Below are 15,743 nucleotides of genomic sequence, written 5' to 3'. Positions count from 1 at the left end.
AGGCGAGGGGCTGGTTCCGCAGGCCAGAGGGGAAGGGGGTCTGACATTGGAGAGCTGCAGCCGAGAGGAGGGACCAGCTTCACTCCCACACTTTGCGCCGGGAGAGGAGCGAGCCACACGCCACCGTCCGTCCCCACACGGGGCCATCACCCGGGGAGCCTCCGCCACCAGCCTGCCCCCCACCCCGCCGCCCGCCAGCAGGACCCCCCCAGCCCATGCGGAGAGCGGGACACGCCGCGCCCAGCCCAGCCCAGCCCGAGCCGCCTTCCCCTGCGCGCCTGGGGCCCGTGGGCTCGGATCCAGCCGGTGGCTCTTCTCTGCCAGCCATGCCCCGGGGCCCCTGCGCCCCTCGCCAACCTGCGCCCCTCGCCCGGCCCTTTTAAAGCCGGGGCTCGCTTCGCCTCCCGTCAGTCCCCCCGTGGCCGGCTGCCCCGCACCCAAAGCCGCCCCAGTCGCGGGTGGCAGCGGAGCAGAGCCCCGCAGAAGGGCCGGGGGAGCCTCCCGCCAGCCGGCGGAGAGGGGGGCCGCCTGGGCGCACGGACAGGGCGCGCCCCGGGACCAGCCCCGCCGTAGCGCCGGCCGCTTTCAAGGGTTTCTCAGCATTCAGCCATAAAAGGGGGGAGCCCCCTCGATTCACCCTCCACCTGCACCCCAACGTCCCCCCTCCTCGCTGGGGCGCACCGCGGGCTCCCCACTCGCGGCTCAGATCCTGCGCTCCCGGAGCTGCCCCCGGGGGCACTGGAAGATTTCGCCCGTCCCGCCCCCCCACAACCACCTTTCTAGTCCCCGTCCCCCCCCTGCGATCGGAGCTGCAGGAGGATGGGCGGGCGAGCCAGCCGGGGCCCCCTGCACTGAGTAGCCTTCCCTGCTTGCGGCCGGCTGGTTTGGGGGGGACGCGCCCCTGGGCCCCACTGAATCTTTAATATATTTTTTTGCAACACCATCAAGGAAAGGACCGTGCTGGAAAAGCCCTTTAAGCCCCCCCTTCCCCCCCCCCAGCACCAGCCGCCCACCTCTGACAAAGTTACAGCTCTGTCTACCCGCTCAGTCCAGGATGGAGCCCTCCTCCTCCGTATTGAGCTATTTGTAAGTAATCTCGGCTGAATTTGTCGGCTTTCCCTCCCCCAGCCCTGGTGCAAACCCCCCTGCCTTTATTTTCCACATTTATTTCAGCTCCATTTCAAAGCAATCACTTCACACCTCTTTTTTTTCCCCCTTCCCTTTTCTCCCCCACCCCCCCATTTTAGGTTATTGCACTTGTTTGTTCTCTCCTTACAAGCTCAGGTAAGTATCTTCTTTTATTCTTTCTTTCTTTGAAGCCAACCAGTAAAAACAATCTTGTTGTTTAATTGTTCCAGAGCCAAATCTGCTTTTTAACAAAAATATAATAATAATCCAAGGGGAGTTTTCGGAAGAAGGGGGAAACTGGTGGTAACTCTTGACCCAGGAGACACGAGGCAGAAAGGAGAGTTATTTTACACCAAGGTCCAGGGAAAATAATCCATTTGTAGGAGGTTCAAGGAGAAAAGGTTACTTACTGCAGGCTGCAGATTTAAGAAATGAAATGAGAAGAAGAGCCAAAAGACAAAGCAGGAAGTATAGGTTGATTGCTTGAAATTAGAGCCACTTGTATGTGGCTTGGTTATTTTAATTGCAAGTAGCATTGTGGGTTTTCCACTATTGGATCTTTTTTTATACACACGCCTTCACTTTTTAAAAAAAAAAAAAAGAAAAAAATCTGATTTGGCCCAGCCCATAATGTCAGTCTTTAGCGTCACTCTTTCTGATGGCTAAAGCTTCGAATCGTGTTGTGAATATATTCAACAGCCCGTCCTCAGCACAGCTCGATGCTGTGCAAAATCCACCTCGGGGAATTGCGGTCCCTCAGATTTCAAACCCAGGGTGGGAACAATCGAGACGTTACAGGTGGGAGGTTTTGTTTAAAAAGGACATTGATCTACAATTTTGGAAGCTTGGAAAAATAACAATTCCGGCATGAAGGGGGTGGAAAGCAAAGGGAACAGAGCCAACCCTGCGAGAAGGAGTTGTGTTAAAACATAGTTGCAATATTTTGGAGTATCAGATGGAGACCAAATAGCCGTATGGCAGGCAATCCTCTTCTCCACATGGTACCCTCATCAGAGTTGGCAAGAGAACCTAGAGATATTATCCAAAAAACATCCATAGGAAACACACACACAAAGAGAGAGAGAGAGAGATTAAATTGTCAGGGAGAGATATCTATATAAACTCAGCTTTGGGGAAGCAGTGGCTGTTCTGATAGCAGGGAGGAATCCTTCATGTTTGACATGGAGGTGGGGCGGGGGGCTCGGGTGATGCTGAGAACAGCGATCTCCTCAACATTTGCTCAGAATACGTCTTTATAAATGTCAGGGGCAAGCAAAACCTTTCAGACTTAAAAGAGGGATTTGAGCCCAGGGCCAGGGAATTCTGAGCAGACTTGACTGGCAGAGGAAAAGCAGATTTGGTGCTCCCCAAATTGTTGACCGGGAACAAAAGCCCATCAGTGGCACAGCTGGTTCTGTAGAGAACTGGGTCAGTAACGGGTTTCTGTTTAGTTGGAATGTTTGGGAGGGGGTGGCTGCTGGTGGGAAATCCCTTGCCGGGCTCGGTGGAAATGGAGCCGTTCATAAATATTAGAGGGAAAAACAATTGCAAACTGCCATGGCTGCTATACAGGGCTGAGTCCAGTTGGGAGATAATTTGTGGCTGTGTTTGCTTTCTGTGCCATCGGTTATTTTGGTCGCAGGCACGGTTCCCTTGGAGCAGTTCAGGGCTCTGCCATGATCGGTGGGTTTTCATTGAACGAGGACTCAAAAATTAGAAGGGGGTTGTTTGAAAGAGCAGAAAAATAAAGAGCAAAGGGCCAGAGAGAAAAGCAGTTGTTAAAAACGAATGGGAACGATATTACCTATATATACATGCACATGGCTAGGTGACACCTTAGGACCGTGGTTACAAAATGCGCGAACCATTCTCTTCCCATGGACGATGTAAGGACGCTGTATCATGTAGTGGTACAGATCCTGCTGTCAATTGGGAGGTAAATCTGGAGTAACTCCCTCAGAGTCAGTGGCTTGATGGCTGACAGCGTAAATGAGAGAGGAGTTTGCTCCTCAGTATGCACCAGCCTGGAGTCTGATCTGGTTTCCAACCGTATAAATCCGTAGTAACTCCTCTGAAGTCAATGGAATGACACTAGTTCTAAAACTGCCATAACTACGGTCAGAATCCGCCCTGCCAAACTATAATCGCCCGCGCACGCCTGGAGCCAGTGATTTCCTTCTCGCCGCTGGTCGATGTTTGTGCAGTGCTGTACATTGGAAAGCACGGTATGAGTGCTACAACCCATAGTGATCCTGGCTTTGCACCATACAAACTAGCTGCCGCGTCACCCCCCGCTGGAGGCCAGCGACTGTCACACAGCCCATTAGCCCCTCGGAGGAGCAGAGATTATAATGGTGTGTTGTATATTTTTTAATTTCCTAAAGGTAACTGTTCAGTCCCCACCTAATTTTACACAGCATGTGAGGGAGCAGAGCCTGGTGACGGACCAGCTCAGCCGACGGCTCGTCCGCACCTACCAGCTGTACAGCCGGACCAGCGGGAAGCATGTGCAAGTCCTGGACAACAAGAAAATCAATGCCATGGCCGAGGACGGGGACGCTCATGGTAAGGGCACATGACGGGGTGCATGTGTGGGCGGGGGAACAGACAGTGATGGGGGAGTGTTACCAGTGCAGCATAGTAACGGATGGTTCCCGTCCCATTTGTGAGCCAGGAATAATTGAAATCGTTTGGGTCGTGGGGTCCTGCAAAGGGAGAACATGGGGGTCAATTGTTTATAATAAGACTTAGCTCTGATGTGAGCCAAGTGTCAAGGTGTGTTCCAAGTGACAAGGAGGGAATAGGAGCTGTGGGGGTTTTTTTACACCTGACCCCGGGTGCGTTGCGGGCCTGCCATTCGATGGCTGCTGCAGCCGGTGGCAGGCTGGGCTCCAGGACAGAGATGGCTGCAAACAGTCCCTTCAAAGAAACAGAAATGAGTTACTGATTTGTTGGAAGGGGGGCCAAATTAGAACTAACCTCTGAATGGGAGTGGTATTTCCCTTAAATATACTCTGTGCCCCAGACTTCCACACCCATCCGGGCTAGCCCGGAGCTAAGGTACAGAGAGGGAGGAGGGAGGAGGTGAAGAGGACTGCAGTGTAGCTCCAGAGACAAAAGCGAGGAGGCTCTGGAATTGGAGATCAGTCTAGAGACGGATTCTCTCTGCCACCTGCAAGGGTGTTCCATTCCTAGAGCCTCCCAGATGGGGCCTTTGACAGGGCACCCATGGAAAGACACCAGTCCCTGCAGCTTTCACTCTCAGAGGGGAAAGAGTGTGACAGAGCAGCCCCAAGAAGTGTGAAAGTCTAAATACTTTGATCATGTGTGTTAATTACACAATCAAATGGTCAAACACATACAGGAAGTCAGGGGTCTTAGCAGAGCTGGGGACCCTCTAAATTGATGCAGGCCTTTGGCAGTCTCTGCGCCCATGTGGGACGCAGCTATGAGGGTACAGGCTGGCTCCCGCTCCTGGTGAATTCAGTGGCAGGATTCAGAGTAGCAGCCGTGTTAGTCTGTATCCGCAAAAAGAAAAGGAGGACTTGTGGCACCTTAGAGACTAACCAATTTATTTGAGCACAAGCTTTCATGAGCTACAGCTCACTTCATCATCACTTTCAGCTGTAGCTCACGAAAGCTCATGCTCAAATAAATTGGTTAGTCTCTAAGGTGCCACAAGTCCTCCTGTTCTTTCAGAGGCAGGAGACGCTCATGTCTGTTGTATGTGTACGTATTTATATGTGCTACACATTCGAATCTTTACTGTTTTTCTTTGGTATTAGCTGCAATTTCCCTTTCTTGCTCAGAGAGATTAGCGGAAAATATATATATTTTGGTTTGGCTGAAAATTTTATGATGAACTTTAATAGTTAGAGCTAAGTGTGGATTCCACATCTTGCTCTGTATTAACCTTTCAAATGAAATAGCCCTGGCATAAAGCAGCTCCAGGTTGAAAGGGTATTAGATTATTTCCCAGGAAATGAAAAAAATCTCTTCTTGTTTTTAAAAAATATATATATATATACACACACATACATATATATATATATATAAAAGAAGAGCAGCTATTGCAAATTTAAATAATGACCAAGCTAAACAAAGCCAGCAAGAGGGGGGAGGGCTAGTGGCAGTGTGAAAACCTCTATTAAAAAGTAATAAAAAAGGTTAAGCATTTGAAGAGCTAAGAAGAAAAACGAAGACTGATCTAAACCAGAAAAAGTACAAGCAGTTTTTCAGATGTAAAGTTTTAAAAGAGTTGCAAGTCTGTAAATGTTAAGATAGAGGTTCAGGGTTGTTCTATATGAATCTCTAGAGAGACCCCCATGTCTGGAAGAGCTATTAAAACTCTTCTGACTTTCACCTTTTTTAACATTTCCTGAATACTTTCTCCTCTTCGCAGTCCAGTTAGAGGATCAAGTGTGTCTCGCTGCATTTTTTCAGCATTTACGTAGCCACTTTCCCTTCAAAGTTTTAGCATGAAACATAATTTTACTGGGATAAATCTGTCACTTACGTGAAAGAATAGAGTTGAATATGTTAAGCTTTTTTTTTTTTTTTTTAAAAAAAGTCAACCCCAACAACTGTTATTTAAAAATCCCCTTTAAGAAAAATTTAAAAATGAAAAGCATTTGGATTATATTTTTCGGATGGGAATAAAAGGGTTGATTTATTTCCACAACTGACCGCTTTCCCCGCTGTGACGTTTTTACTGCTGACTTAATGTCGTGTACTGTTCACGGTTATTTGTCTTAATTGTCAATATTTGACCGACTTTTTAATTATGGGCAAAGTGGGATGGATCATAAAGCCCTCCTCATCCTTCCTGAGCTGCATCTTTGGCAAAAAACAACCCCGAGCGGCTTTAATCCGGATTACAATGTCCGCAGGCCAAGTGACTCAGAAATGGTGCTGGATCCCCCAGCAACGATCCCAAAGTGCTCTGATTTCTGTATGATTTATTCCAGGCTGCATCTTTTGGGGCTGGGGAATTTGGTTCTGGAAGGGCGCAGGTTGCCCGAATCCAGCGTACAGCCCTGGGATCTGCGTGTCCCTGGGACGGGCTGGGATTCGTCTTTTCTTTTGCACCCCTATTGTTTCTATCGAGCTGCTCTCTGGAGCTGAGTGCTTACAGGGCCCTCGGCGTGAGCAGCTGCCCGGCATCAGAGCGGCTCCCCGGCCAGGCTGGTGCGGGGAAGCAAAAGCAACCAACAGGGCTATAAATCAGGGGAGGAGGCGGAGAGGAAAGAGATGTGCATCTTTAAAGCTGTGGGTTTGTGCCGCTTTTCCTCAGGCTTTCCTCCACTCCCTCCTCTCCCCCCCCCCCCCGATCTGTCGATCGATTAGCAAAGGGAAAGAAAATCAATGCTCTTTAAACCTTTTACTGCCTCTCCGATCAATTTCGCTCCCCTGGCCCCCTCCAGAGGCAGATCACTAAGGGGTCCCCGCTGCAGGGACTCTGTTCCAGGGAGCCTTGGCTCAAGTTGTATTTTTGGAGATGTTTGGATGGTGCTGGTGCATTCTGGGAGGTGCCGATCCAAGGAGAGGAGGTGGAGGGGGTGTGACGGGGGCGAGGGGAGGAGGATAGGCATCATAGCTCATCAATTCAAAGTTCAGCTTGCCCATGTGGGAGAGACCCAGTCCAAGCGGGTTTGGTACCAGTGGGCTTTGAAGGCCAGATCCACAGCAGGGCATCAGGCTCAGTCTGGACCGTTTTGGGGTGGGAGGCTGTGCTGGCATTGTGAGGCTGGGGGTCTTGGACAAGTGTTCCCGCTTGTTCAGTGGACCTTGCTTCGCTGAAGCCTTCCCATCTGTCTAGCTGACCTGCAGGAACGGAGGAGTTGGCCCCCTGGCTGAGGCTTCCCTCTGTGTCGAAGTCCCTCTTTTAGCGGGGGTCTGGCTCCTGGTGATGATTTGCAACGGGCTTTCTTAACTGCGGCTGCAGGGTGAGCTGGTGTGCCAGGCTGGCAGCTCAGACTCTGACTTGTCCTGTCGTGACTGAATAGCGTAGGATTCTGAGGGCAGGGCCTGGCTGGCGGGCAGCATGCGGGTGCTAGCTAGCCTGGAGAGGTTAAAGGGCAGGACCTGCCCAGAGACCCATCACTTCCCTTTGCTTCAGTGACCTCGGGGGCAGTGGTGGCATTCTGGTAGTGCCCAGGGACTCCAATGCCCTGTGCAAGGCGCTGTACAGATTAATCACAAGGAAGGCAGTCCCTGTCCCAGACTGGTCCCAGTCTGGCTGCCATTCCAGGGGGGTGTTAATAATAGCGTGGACTCTTTGTGCAATTCTTCCCTGGGGTTTTCAAAGGTAGTTTTGTATCCTCTCTAAAAAGCCCCAGCCCCTCGCATCAATCCAGTGCCTGCAACCCCAAGGATCCCAGAGCACCACCAGAACCGGTCCAAACCACAGAGCTGATCGCTTCGCTCGCCCCCTGAAGTGGAGCTGCCTCTGGGGCAGAACACAGGAGCTGTCGGACTGCAAGCAACGCAAGGCCAAAACAAAAGAGAGAGCAGTTCTTGCATGGGAGGCGTCTGCAAAAGGACAGAGTCCTGTGGAGGGGAGAGAGGCTCTTCTAGTGATTGGAGCCCAGGTGTTCCTGGCTTCAACTCCTGGCCACACCAATGACTTGGGCACGTCATTACGTCCCTCTGTGCGTTGTAAGACGGGGGTGATTGTTGCTGATTCAGCTAATTAATGTAGCTCAATGAAGCAATATTTGCAAGGGGCTTTGAGAGCCTTGGTTTGAAGGTGTGGCGGGAGATCCATTGCGCTGAGCTGACAATGCCAGATCGTGGCAACTGGTCCGCCTGTCCCGGGCCAATACAAGCCTGCCCGTTCGCTTGTCGCAGGTGAGCGTAGGTTGCGTGACACCTAGCGCTCGCTCAGTGATCCCAGAGGCCCTTGTGGGTGCTCAAACCTCAAGGCCATGAAGTGCAAACGTCAGCAACAGCTCTTGTGGGAAGCGCTAGTCACCAGCTCCCCAGATTACTACAGTGTCACGAGGGCCCGATCCTGCCAGCCTCACCCGGGGGCTGTGACGGGGGCAGCTGCTCAGCTGATTCAGGAGAGTAGACCTGCTCCTGTTTCATGTCAGTTGCATCCTATAGTTATAGGCTTAACTCCTCCCATTCACCCCGGGCAGCGTCATTGACCTTGAGAGACTTACTCCCCCTTTGCAGGAGGGTGAGATCGGATCAGGCCAGTGGATATTTAAGAGCAGGTCCCTGCTGGGCTTTCCTGTAGCTCCCACTGCAAGAAGCTTTCTCTGCTGGCAGCATCAACAAGACTGAAGTACTGGGGGGAGCTCCCTGCTCTGGGCGGCTGGGCTCCGGCCCTCGCGCTCCCAGGGAGGAGGCAGGGACGAGATGGTGACAGGTCTATTTATAGGCGTGCCATCGATCGGCGATTTGCATCGCTCCTTCGGCCGCCGATCGATGGCTCCATTAAAACATGGAGCCCGAATCAATATGCCCCCTCAACTCGCGCAAAGGTGAAACACATTAGCAGGGTGGCCGTGCCCGTTGGTGTCTCCCCTGCCAGCCACAAAGTCACCGCAGAGAGAGGCCCCCTCCGCCCACTCGGGCCTGCCGCGCTGAGTGACGGAGCGAGGGCCTGAACCGCAAGGGGAGGAGATGCAAGGAGGGTTAAGCAGCTCCCCCTTCCTTCCCCTTGGCTTGGATTCAGTTCCCAGATCTGCCTCCCTGCCTGTCCTTTTGGTGCTGAGTTAGCATCCAGGGTGACTTTGCTCTCTCCAGCTATCTAGATTGCAGCTCCCAACTAAAGTCTAGATGCCTGGGGTACTGACACGGCCCCTGTGCTCTCAGTATCACAGCATCACGATCTTATTGATCTTCCCAGCCTCCCTGTGAGGCAGGGAAGTGCCATCATCTCCTTCTCACAGAGGGGAAACTGAGGCATGGAATCACTAAGGGATTGTACCATGGTCAGCCAGGGAATCTGTGGTCTTCTTAGTCCCAGGCAGTGCCCTTCCTGTGAGATTGACAGTGAGGCACCTCTCTCTGTCCAATACGGGCCCTTCGGCATAGCCTGGCCTAGCAAGAGGTGCATTCTGGGGCTTGTGCAGCGTCCTCCAAAGCATCTAGTGTTGGCCAGAGGTGGGACGCCTGGCTAGCTGGGCCGTCGCTCTGTGCTGGTTCTGGTGCGGCTGGATTGCTGATCTAGCCCGGGCGTAACAGGAAGCCGACGGTGGTCCTGGTGTGCTCAGAGTCAGGTGCGGGTACCGGCGGTGTGGGGGCCGTGGATCGGTGCATTCCCTCCATGTGGGGAGCGGTGTGGAGGGTGCCTGCTGGAGCCCGTCGCTATGACCTGGCCTTTCTCCTTCCTGCCAGCCAAGCTCATCGTTGAGACGGACACCTTCGGGAGCCGCGTGCGCATCAAAGGGGCTGAGACCGGGTTCTACATCTGCATGAACAAGAAGGGGAAGCTGATTGGCAAGGTAAGGGGTGGCAGGCCTGGGAACTCAGTGCCCCACAGGGAAGAGGGGGATGGACAGAGGGAGGTGTTGATCCAGAGGCCCCTGAGGGGTAGGGGAAGGGGAGAACCTGGCTGTGGGGATCAAGGAGGCGATGGGGCTGTCAAGCTGGGCGTCACGGGGGCGAATTCCATGATTCTCCTCACAAATAGCTGGCCTGCTCTGATGATCTGGGACCAGCACCCAGAGCGTTCAGCTGCTCCGTGGGGCTGGCCCATCCTGTGCATGGCCCCTGAACCCCCAACGCTTCCTTCCCCATGGGGGAGCTGCTCTTCGGGGCAGCGGGAGGGTAAACTCCACTTTCGGGCCAGGATCGGTGGGAAGGTTTTGTGTTACTCTCCTTCCCTGGCACTCATCTGGGGGGGACCGAGGGGGATCAGGCAATGCACAGACCTGCACCGGTAGCTGCTTCCTGCACTCTCGTCCCCAGGCCCTCTGAACAGCTGCTGGCAGGAGCGAGTGATGCCAGCTCAACCAGCTACCCCCTGTTCTGCCCCTGCCCCCACTTGCATGTACCTAGACTGGCATTTCTTGGGCTCTCATCCCTGTGGGCCCATTATCTCCTCTTCCCTCTCTCCATAGCTTCACACACGTTTATTTCACTGCTCTTCGGGCAGACCCTGGTTTAGGAGCCTAGTTTAGACACAAGAAACCCGGCGGCTGGTGCAAATCGGTGGCGTGCCGTTGCGATCTGTAGACTCTGATTTGCACCAGCAGAGGATCTGGCTCGTGAGGAATTCCTGCGCCGGCCCCTGATTGCAGCGCTCTGGGGCACCAGAGTTGGTTCTGCACATGCAGGAATCCCAGCGCTGGGGAACCCTGGCCTGGCGTGAAGAAGTTCCTGTGGGAGGAGGTAACGCTGGGCCTAGAGCTACTGCGGCAGTTCCTCCTCTCAACTCGCCAGCGCAGCCATGGGGTAGCCAGGAGGGGACGGTGTCCTGTTATATATTCCCATGGCTCACGTCAGCTAGCCAGGGAGAGTGGCAGTTCTGCAGAGATTTGCGCCTGCCTGGCTTAGCCCTGCAGGTGTGCGCCAGGTGTCTCGCTCGCAGGCTTACTCCGCCAGGGGCTTGGCTGGCCACAGGCTCGTTAGCTGCCTGCGTGAATGGCGAGTACACGCGCGATCGCATGCGCCAAACTGCGCCTCCTGGCCCACATTCCCAGCCCCGTCCATCCTTCCCCAGATCCTGGTCTGGAGCAGGAAGGCTTAGTGCAACTGCTTAAATCTGATTTCTCTCTCCACCTTGCAGTGATGCCGCCCTGTCCCCTTTCCCCTCCTCCCTGACTCTGAGCTGGCCTGGCTCTGCTGCCGGACATTATGAGCTGGCCTGGCTCTGCTGCCGGACATTAAGTGCCTGCCCTGCCCACCCGCTTCTCTTCCCCGCGGCCATTTCTTTCCGGATGTTGCAAGTGTGATCTGGCTGTGAGGGATGATGAGCTCCCTGCGCTGTCCAGATCCTGCCACCAGCTTGGGTGCCTGATCTCACTGCTCACATGCGGCTGCCGTCAGCAACACAGCGCAGGGGCGCAGATCAGGGTGTGGGGCCCCTGAAAGGAGCCAAACGTTGTCTAACCAGCTAGTGCGCCGGGAGCTCAAGCAGTGCCCAGCCCCCCAGGGAGCCCAGGGGTTTGGAGAGGGAGGCTTCACCTCGAGTCTGAGGACTCTCCCCGTTTCTGGCACATGGCGTCAGGTGTATATATGATGCTGCCTGCCCCTTGCTGCAAGAGCTCGGACTGGCCAACAGCTTGCTCAGGCCGCTCCTGCTCACTGGGGATCCCAGGGCATTCGTCTCAGGACCCAGACTATAAACGCTGGGGTCCAGCTTGGGAAATGACACTCTGCCTTCCGAGAGCTCTGGTGCCATCTGGGCCCCGCACTCTGTGCATCCTGTCCTAACTTGTTATGTAGTGTTGCTGTGTGTGGCTAACCAGCTCCATGCTTCACCCCAGAGCCAGTTTCCCTTCTGCAGTTGGTGAAGCGATCCCCGCATGTCCTCCAGCACTGTCCATGAGCATCTTAGTGGCTGCTCCAGAAATGCCAGGCGCTGCTGTTGTCAGGCCAGATGCTGGCTCCTTACTCCCCTTTTACTCTGTCCTTACTCCAGCGGGAAGGATTCAGCCTATTACAATAAAACCTGTGGGTGAACCCCTCCCCCGCTTTGGGGGCAAAACTCCCCCGGACTTCACTTGGGCCAGGATTTCGCCCTCTTTCTAATGCCTCTTTTGCCGCTTTCCAGCCTCCGATTTGCAGCCCTTTTAATCTGGGCTTCAGAATCAGAGCAGCTCCAGCGCGGGAGATCTGGACTGGTCGCCGGTTTACGCCAGGGCTGCCCCAGATCCCATTCAGCTCCATGTCTCAGGAGCCTGTTTCATCCCAGCCAGGAGGGCTAGAGACTCCAGCTCGTTTCTAGTCCTGGCGGGTTGAGTTTTACACCTCTATCAGTTCCGGTCTCTTTCTCTCCCTCTGCCTGCCCAGCTGGCCCGCGGTCACGACGCCTCTGTCTACACGACACAGCCGCGTCGCTAAACGTCGGGCAGTGTAGCCGCTCTTTGTCGGCAAATCCTTCCACCCCAAGGAGCAGCGTTTGCATTGTACAACGCGCTGTTCACATTGGCACTTGCCACGGCAAAACTTTTGTCTTTCAGGGTGTGTGTGGGGGGGGGGTTTAACACCTCTGAACCACAAATGTTTTGTTGCTCAATTGCCAGTGTAGACCTAGCCTAAGGCTCACGCCGGGAGGGATATGGAAGACAGTACAGACCCTTGTGATGGAGTATGTTGCACCAGCACCTACAGAGCCCTCTCCAGGATCAGGGCCCCACTGGCCTAGGAGCTGTACGGACAAGTGAGGACAGCTCCTACCCCATGGGGCTGTTTGTGTGGGTATCACTGTGCATGAGTGTAACTGTTTGTACTGTCAGGGCAGTTGAGTCTAGGTCTGGATTGGTAGCCAAACTCCCCTCCAGGTTCGAGGGGTTTGTAGCTGGAGCCCAACCCCTAGGGCCCACTGGAAATCTGGGATCAGGATGCTGTGTTTGGAGCTGTTTGGGTGCAGCCCCATCTCCCGTGACGACGCTCCTTCCATGCTCCAGGCGATGACACACGCTAGGGGCTGGAGGGTGCCTGGCAGGACGTGTGTATATGGGTGTGTCACACGGGCATGAGCTTTCACAGGCGCTGAGCTCCCAGCCTACCAGCTGCAGTCAGGGGAAGCTGCAGATGCTCAGCCCCTGGGAGCTGCCGAGAGTTGCATTTCAGAGCGAGAGAGACTATTCCCTGCTCATTGGAAATGTGCTGCCATGCCCTGGCCTTGGCCTCAGGCACTAGGCGTTACAGCAGGGCCAGAGGAATCACCCTAGCCTGGGGCCAGGGTTGTCCCATCTGCAGCGCAGCATCCGGTCCTGTCCGTCACACTCCTCCCGAGTGTGTTTTAAATAGCGGAAGTGAGACCTTCCTCCTAACCGGGACTGCGGCCACCCGGGGACTGGGAAGTGCGCCGTGCGGGCCTCCTCAGCGTGCGCTGTACTTCTCGGTTGCAAATTAAGTGGTCATGTGATGCTATTTGAGCCAATCAAAGGAGAGGATAGAGGACTAAAGCACCAGTTAGAACAGAGGTAGCCAATAGGCGGACCGCCAGCCAAATCTGGACCGCTAGCCAAATCCGGACCGCCAGCTTTTGGATGGACCCCAAAATCTTTTACTTCCTATTGTTATTATTATTTTTTTATTATTTTCTCTGAAGTCTGGACCTTGACTATAACTTGACCAAGAAATTTGGATCTTGACAAAAACCAGTTGACTACCCCTGAGTTAGAGCATTAAAATACAGACCTGAGTGATGGGGGGGTGTTTCCAAGGGCGAGAGCAACAAGGAGATGGGACTCGTGAGTTCTAGTTCCATCTCTGCCAGGGGTGGTGTTGGGCAAGTCAGCTAATCTCTTCATGCCTCAGTTTCTCACTTGGTGAAACAGTTATAAAAATGCTTTTTTGCAACACAAATTACAATTACATCAATTCAGATTTGTGAAGCACGTAGGGAACCTGAAATAAAGACATCAGGCCAGCGTTACTTGCTATTGTTTGTTCTGCTTCCCAGAGCAGAGAGCTGTAGGAACCATGAGGGAGGGAAAATGACGAAGGTAGCAGAACTAGGAACCTGGCTCCCAGTGTCCTGGGATGTGTCTGGCCTAGGTGGAAGCAGGAAATACCACCAACTCCTGCAAAGAGGTTCTGGTTGACTTCTGAGCGGACGGCCACGTCCTTTGGTTCCGGGCAGCACAAACCGCAGCACTGCCAAATCGTGTGACTCGACTGTGAGTTTCCTGATACTGGCTGTTTTGCTTAAAGCCCAGCTCCTGGGGCTGGGGGATCACAGGAGAATCCCAGCTTTCATTTTTAAACAGGGAAGTTTTTAGTCTCTCTCTCCCTGGTGGTTGTAGAGACGAGACAAGCTTGGGAACGTGACCCCTCTAGGCTCAGAAGGAGACTCCCGCATTTATTATTTTTAAAGTTCTTTTTTGAAGCCAGTCTCATGATTTTGGGGGCCTGGTTCCTGCTTTGTGAGCAGCTGGGGCTGGCCACAGTGAAGTCCAACCATTGCTGACTGTATCTGTGTCCCCGTTCTTCCCCTCCACAGAGCAACGGCAAAGGCAAAGACTGCGTCTTCACGGAGATCGTCCTGGAGAACAACTACACGGCGCTGCAGAACGCCAAGTACGAGGGCTGGTACATGGCCTTCACCCGCAAGGGCCGGCCCCGCAAGGGCTCCAAGACACGGCAGCACCAGCGCGAGGTACACTTCATGAAGAGGCTCCCCAAGGGCCACCAGACCACTGAGCCCCACAGACGCTTTGAGTTCCTCAATTACCCCTTCAACCGGAGAAGTAAAAGGACTCGAAACTCCAGCCCTCGGCTGGGCCCCTGACTTGCCCCGCCCCCTGCCTCCTGAGCCCCGCCCCCTTTTCCTCTGCCTAGGGATGTGCTGGACTGTGACTAGAGACTTTTTTTTATATGGTTATTAAAAAAAGGAAAAAAAAGGAGGAAAAAAATGACCGGGTCTAGTTGTTTTGTTTTGTTTTTCACAAGAAGAGAAAAGAAAGAGGCTCTATTTTTGTATTCCAACGTTAAAAAAGCAATGACATGTTCAAGGACTCATGATCGGGGAAAGCCCCTTCCTGTAGACTCACTCTAGCCGGTTGGAGGTTGTGTTTTATTTCTGTAGCTCTAGGGGAAAGGGGGCGAAAAAATCGGTTTAAAACAAACAAGCCACAACAAAACCCCACCCCAGTCTGGGACCAAAGTACGACTTAACATAAAGAACTGGAGGCTGATTTGAAAAGAAAAAAGATGGGAAATAAAAGAGGTGGGGGAGGGATTTGAAGACTAGGAACCAGGACTCCTGGGTTCTTTCCCCAGCTCTACTCAGGTGCCTGTTGGGTTTCTGGTGGTAACTGGGCTGCCTGTGGCTTCCCACTATTGATATAGCTATTTCTTTAGCTGGACAAGGGGTGGTTTGATACTATTCTGATCCCACAACGCTGCTGCTTTCCCAGCTCCCCATCTTTCCGCAAGAGGCTGGAGCGGATGCGGGGATAGAGATGCCCCCAGGCAAAATCCTGGGTGGAGATGGCACCTCTGTTAACAAAAGGAACCTGGGAATTTTCTAAAGCTGCGATGGCAGGGCAGGGGGCGGTGACTGAACGAGAGAGGTTTGTCCCCACGAACTATTGTGACTCTTCATTGAAAACTGCCCTTTTTTTTTTGTGGCTAAAACAAAAATTCCAAAAACCAAAACACTTTCAGCAGTTTTTGGCTGAATTTAAAAAAAATGGTTTTTTCCATTCTGAGGCCAAATTTCCCAGCCACCACAGACGGGTTTGCTCTGAGGAGAGTAGCCATTTTTAACGGCAAACTTCAGTTTGTCAAATGCCCAGTTTCCCTGTGGGGGGAAAATATTGATGGGAAATTTTCCAGCCATCCTGGCTCTGAACCAAGCCCTGGGAGGACTCTGCAAAGGGTTAAAAATAATATTAAAAAGATTATTAATGGGGAGAAAGAACAGAGACACCGTATCAAAGCCGGAACCCGGGTGGCTTCTTATCCGGTCTTTGTGATTGCTTGTT

General features: G+C 53.2%; 1 protein-coding gene across 1 annotated transcript; it reads left to right on the top strand.

The window, feature by feature from the left end:
* Positions 1-3,630: 3,630 nt before the first annotated feature.
* On the top strand, positions 3,631-15,380 carry FGF8 (fibroblast growth factor 8). The gene is made up of 3 exons (XM_073354986.1): positions 3,631-3,693; positions 9,478-9,584; positions 14,258-15,380. Exons 1-3 carry the CDS (start codon positions 3,669-3,671, stop codon positions 14,543-14,545), a joined length of 420 nt encoding a protein of 139 aa, XP_073211087.1. The 5' UTR covers positions 3,631-3,668; the 3' UTR covers positions 14,546-15,380.
* The last annotated feature ends 363 nt before the right edge of the window (positions 15,381-15,743 follow it).

The sequence above is a fragment of the Lepidochelys kempii genome, chromosome 7, assembly GCF_965140265.1.
Source record: "Lepidochelys kempii isolate rLepKem1 chromosome 7, rLepKem1.hap2, whole genome shotgun sequence".
In the NCBI taxonomy this organism is placed as follows: Eukaryota; Metazoa; Chordata; order Testudines; family Cheloniidae; genus Lepidochelys; species Lepidochelys kempii.
Note: the sequence above shows the minus strand (reverse complement) of the source record. Positions and strands in the feature narration are given on the sequence as shown.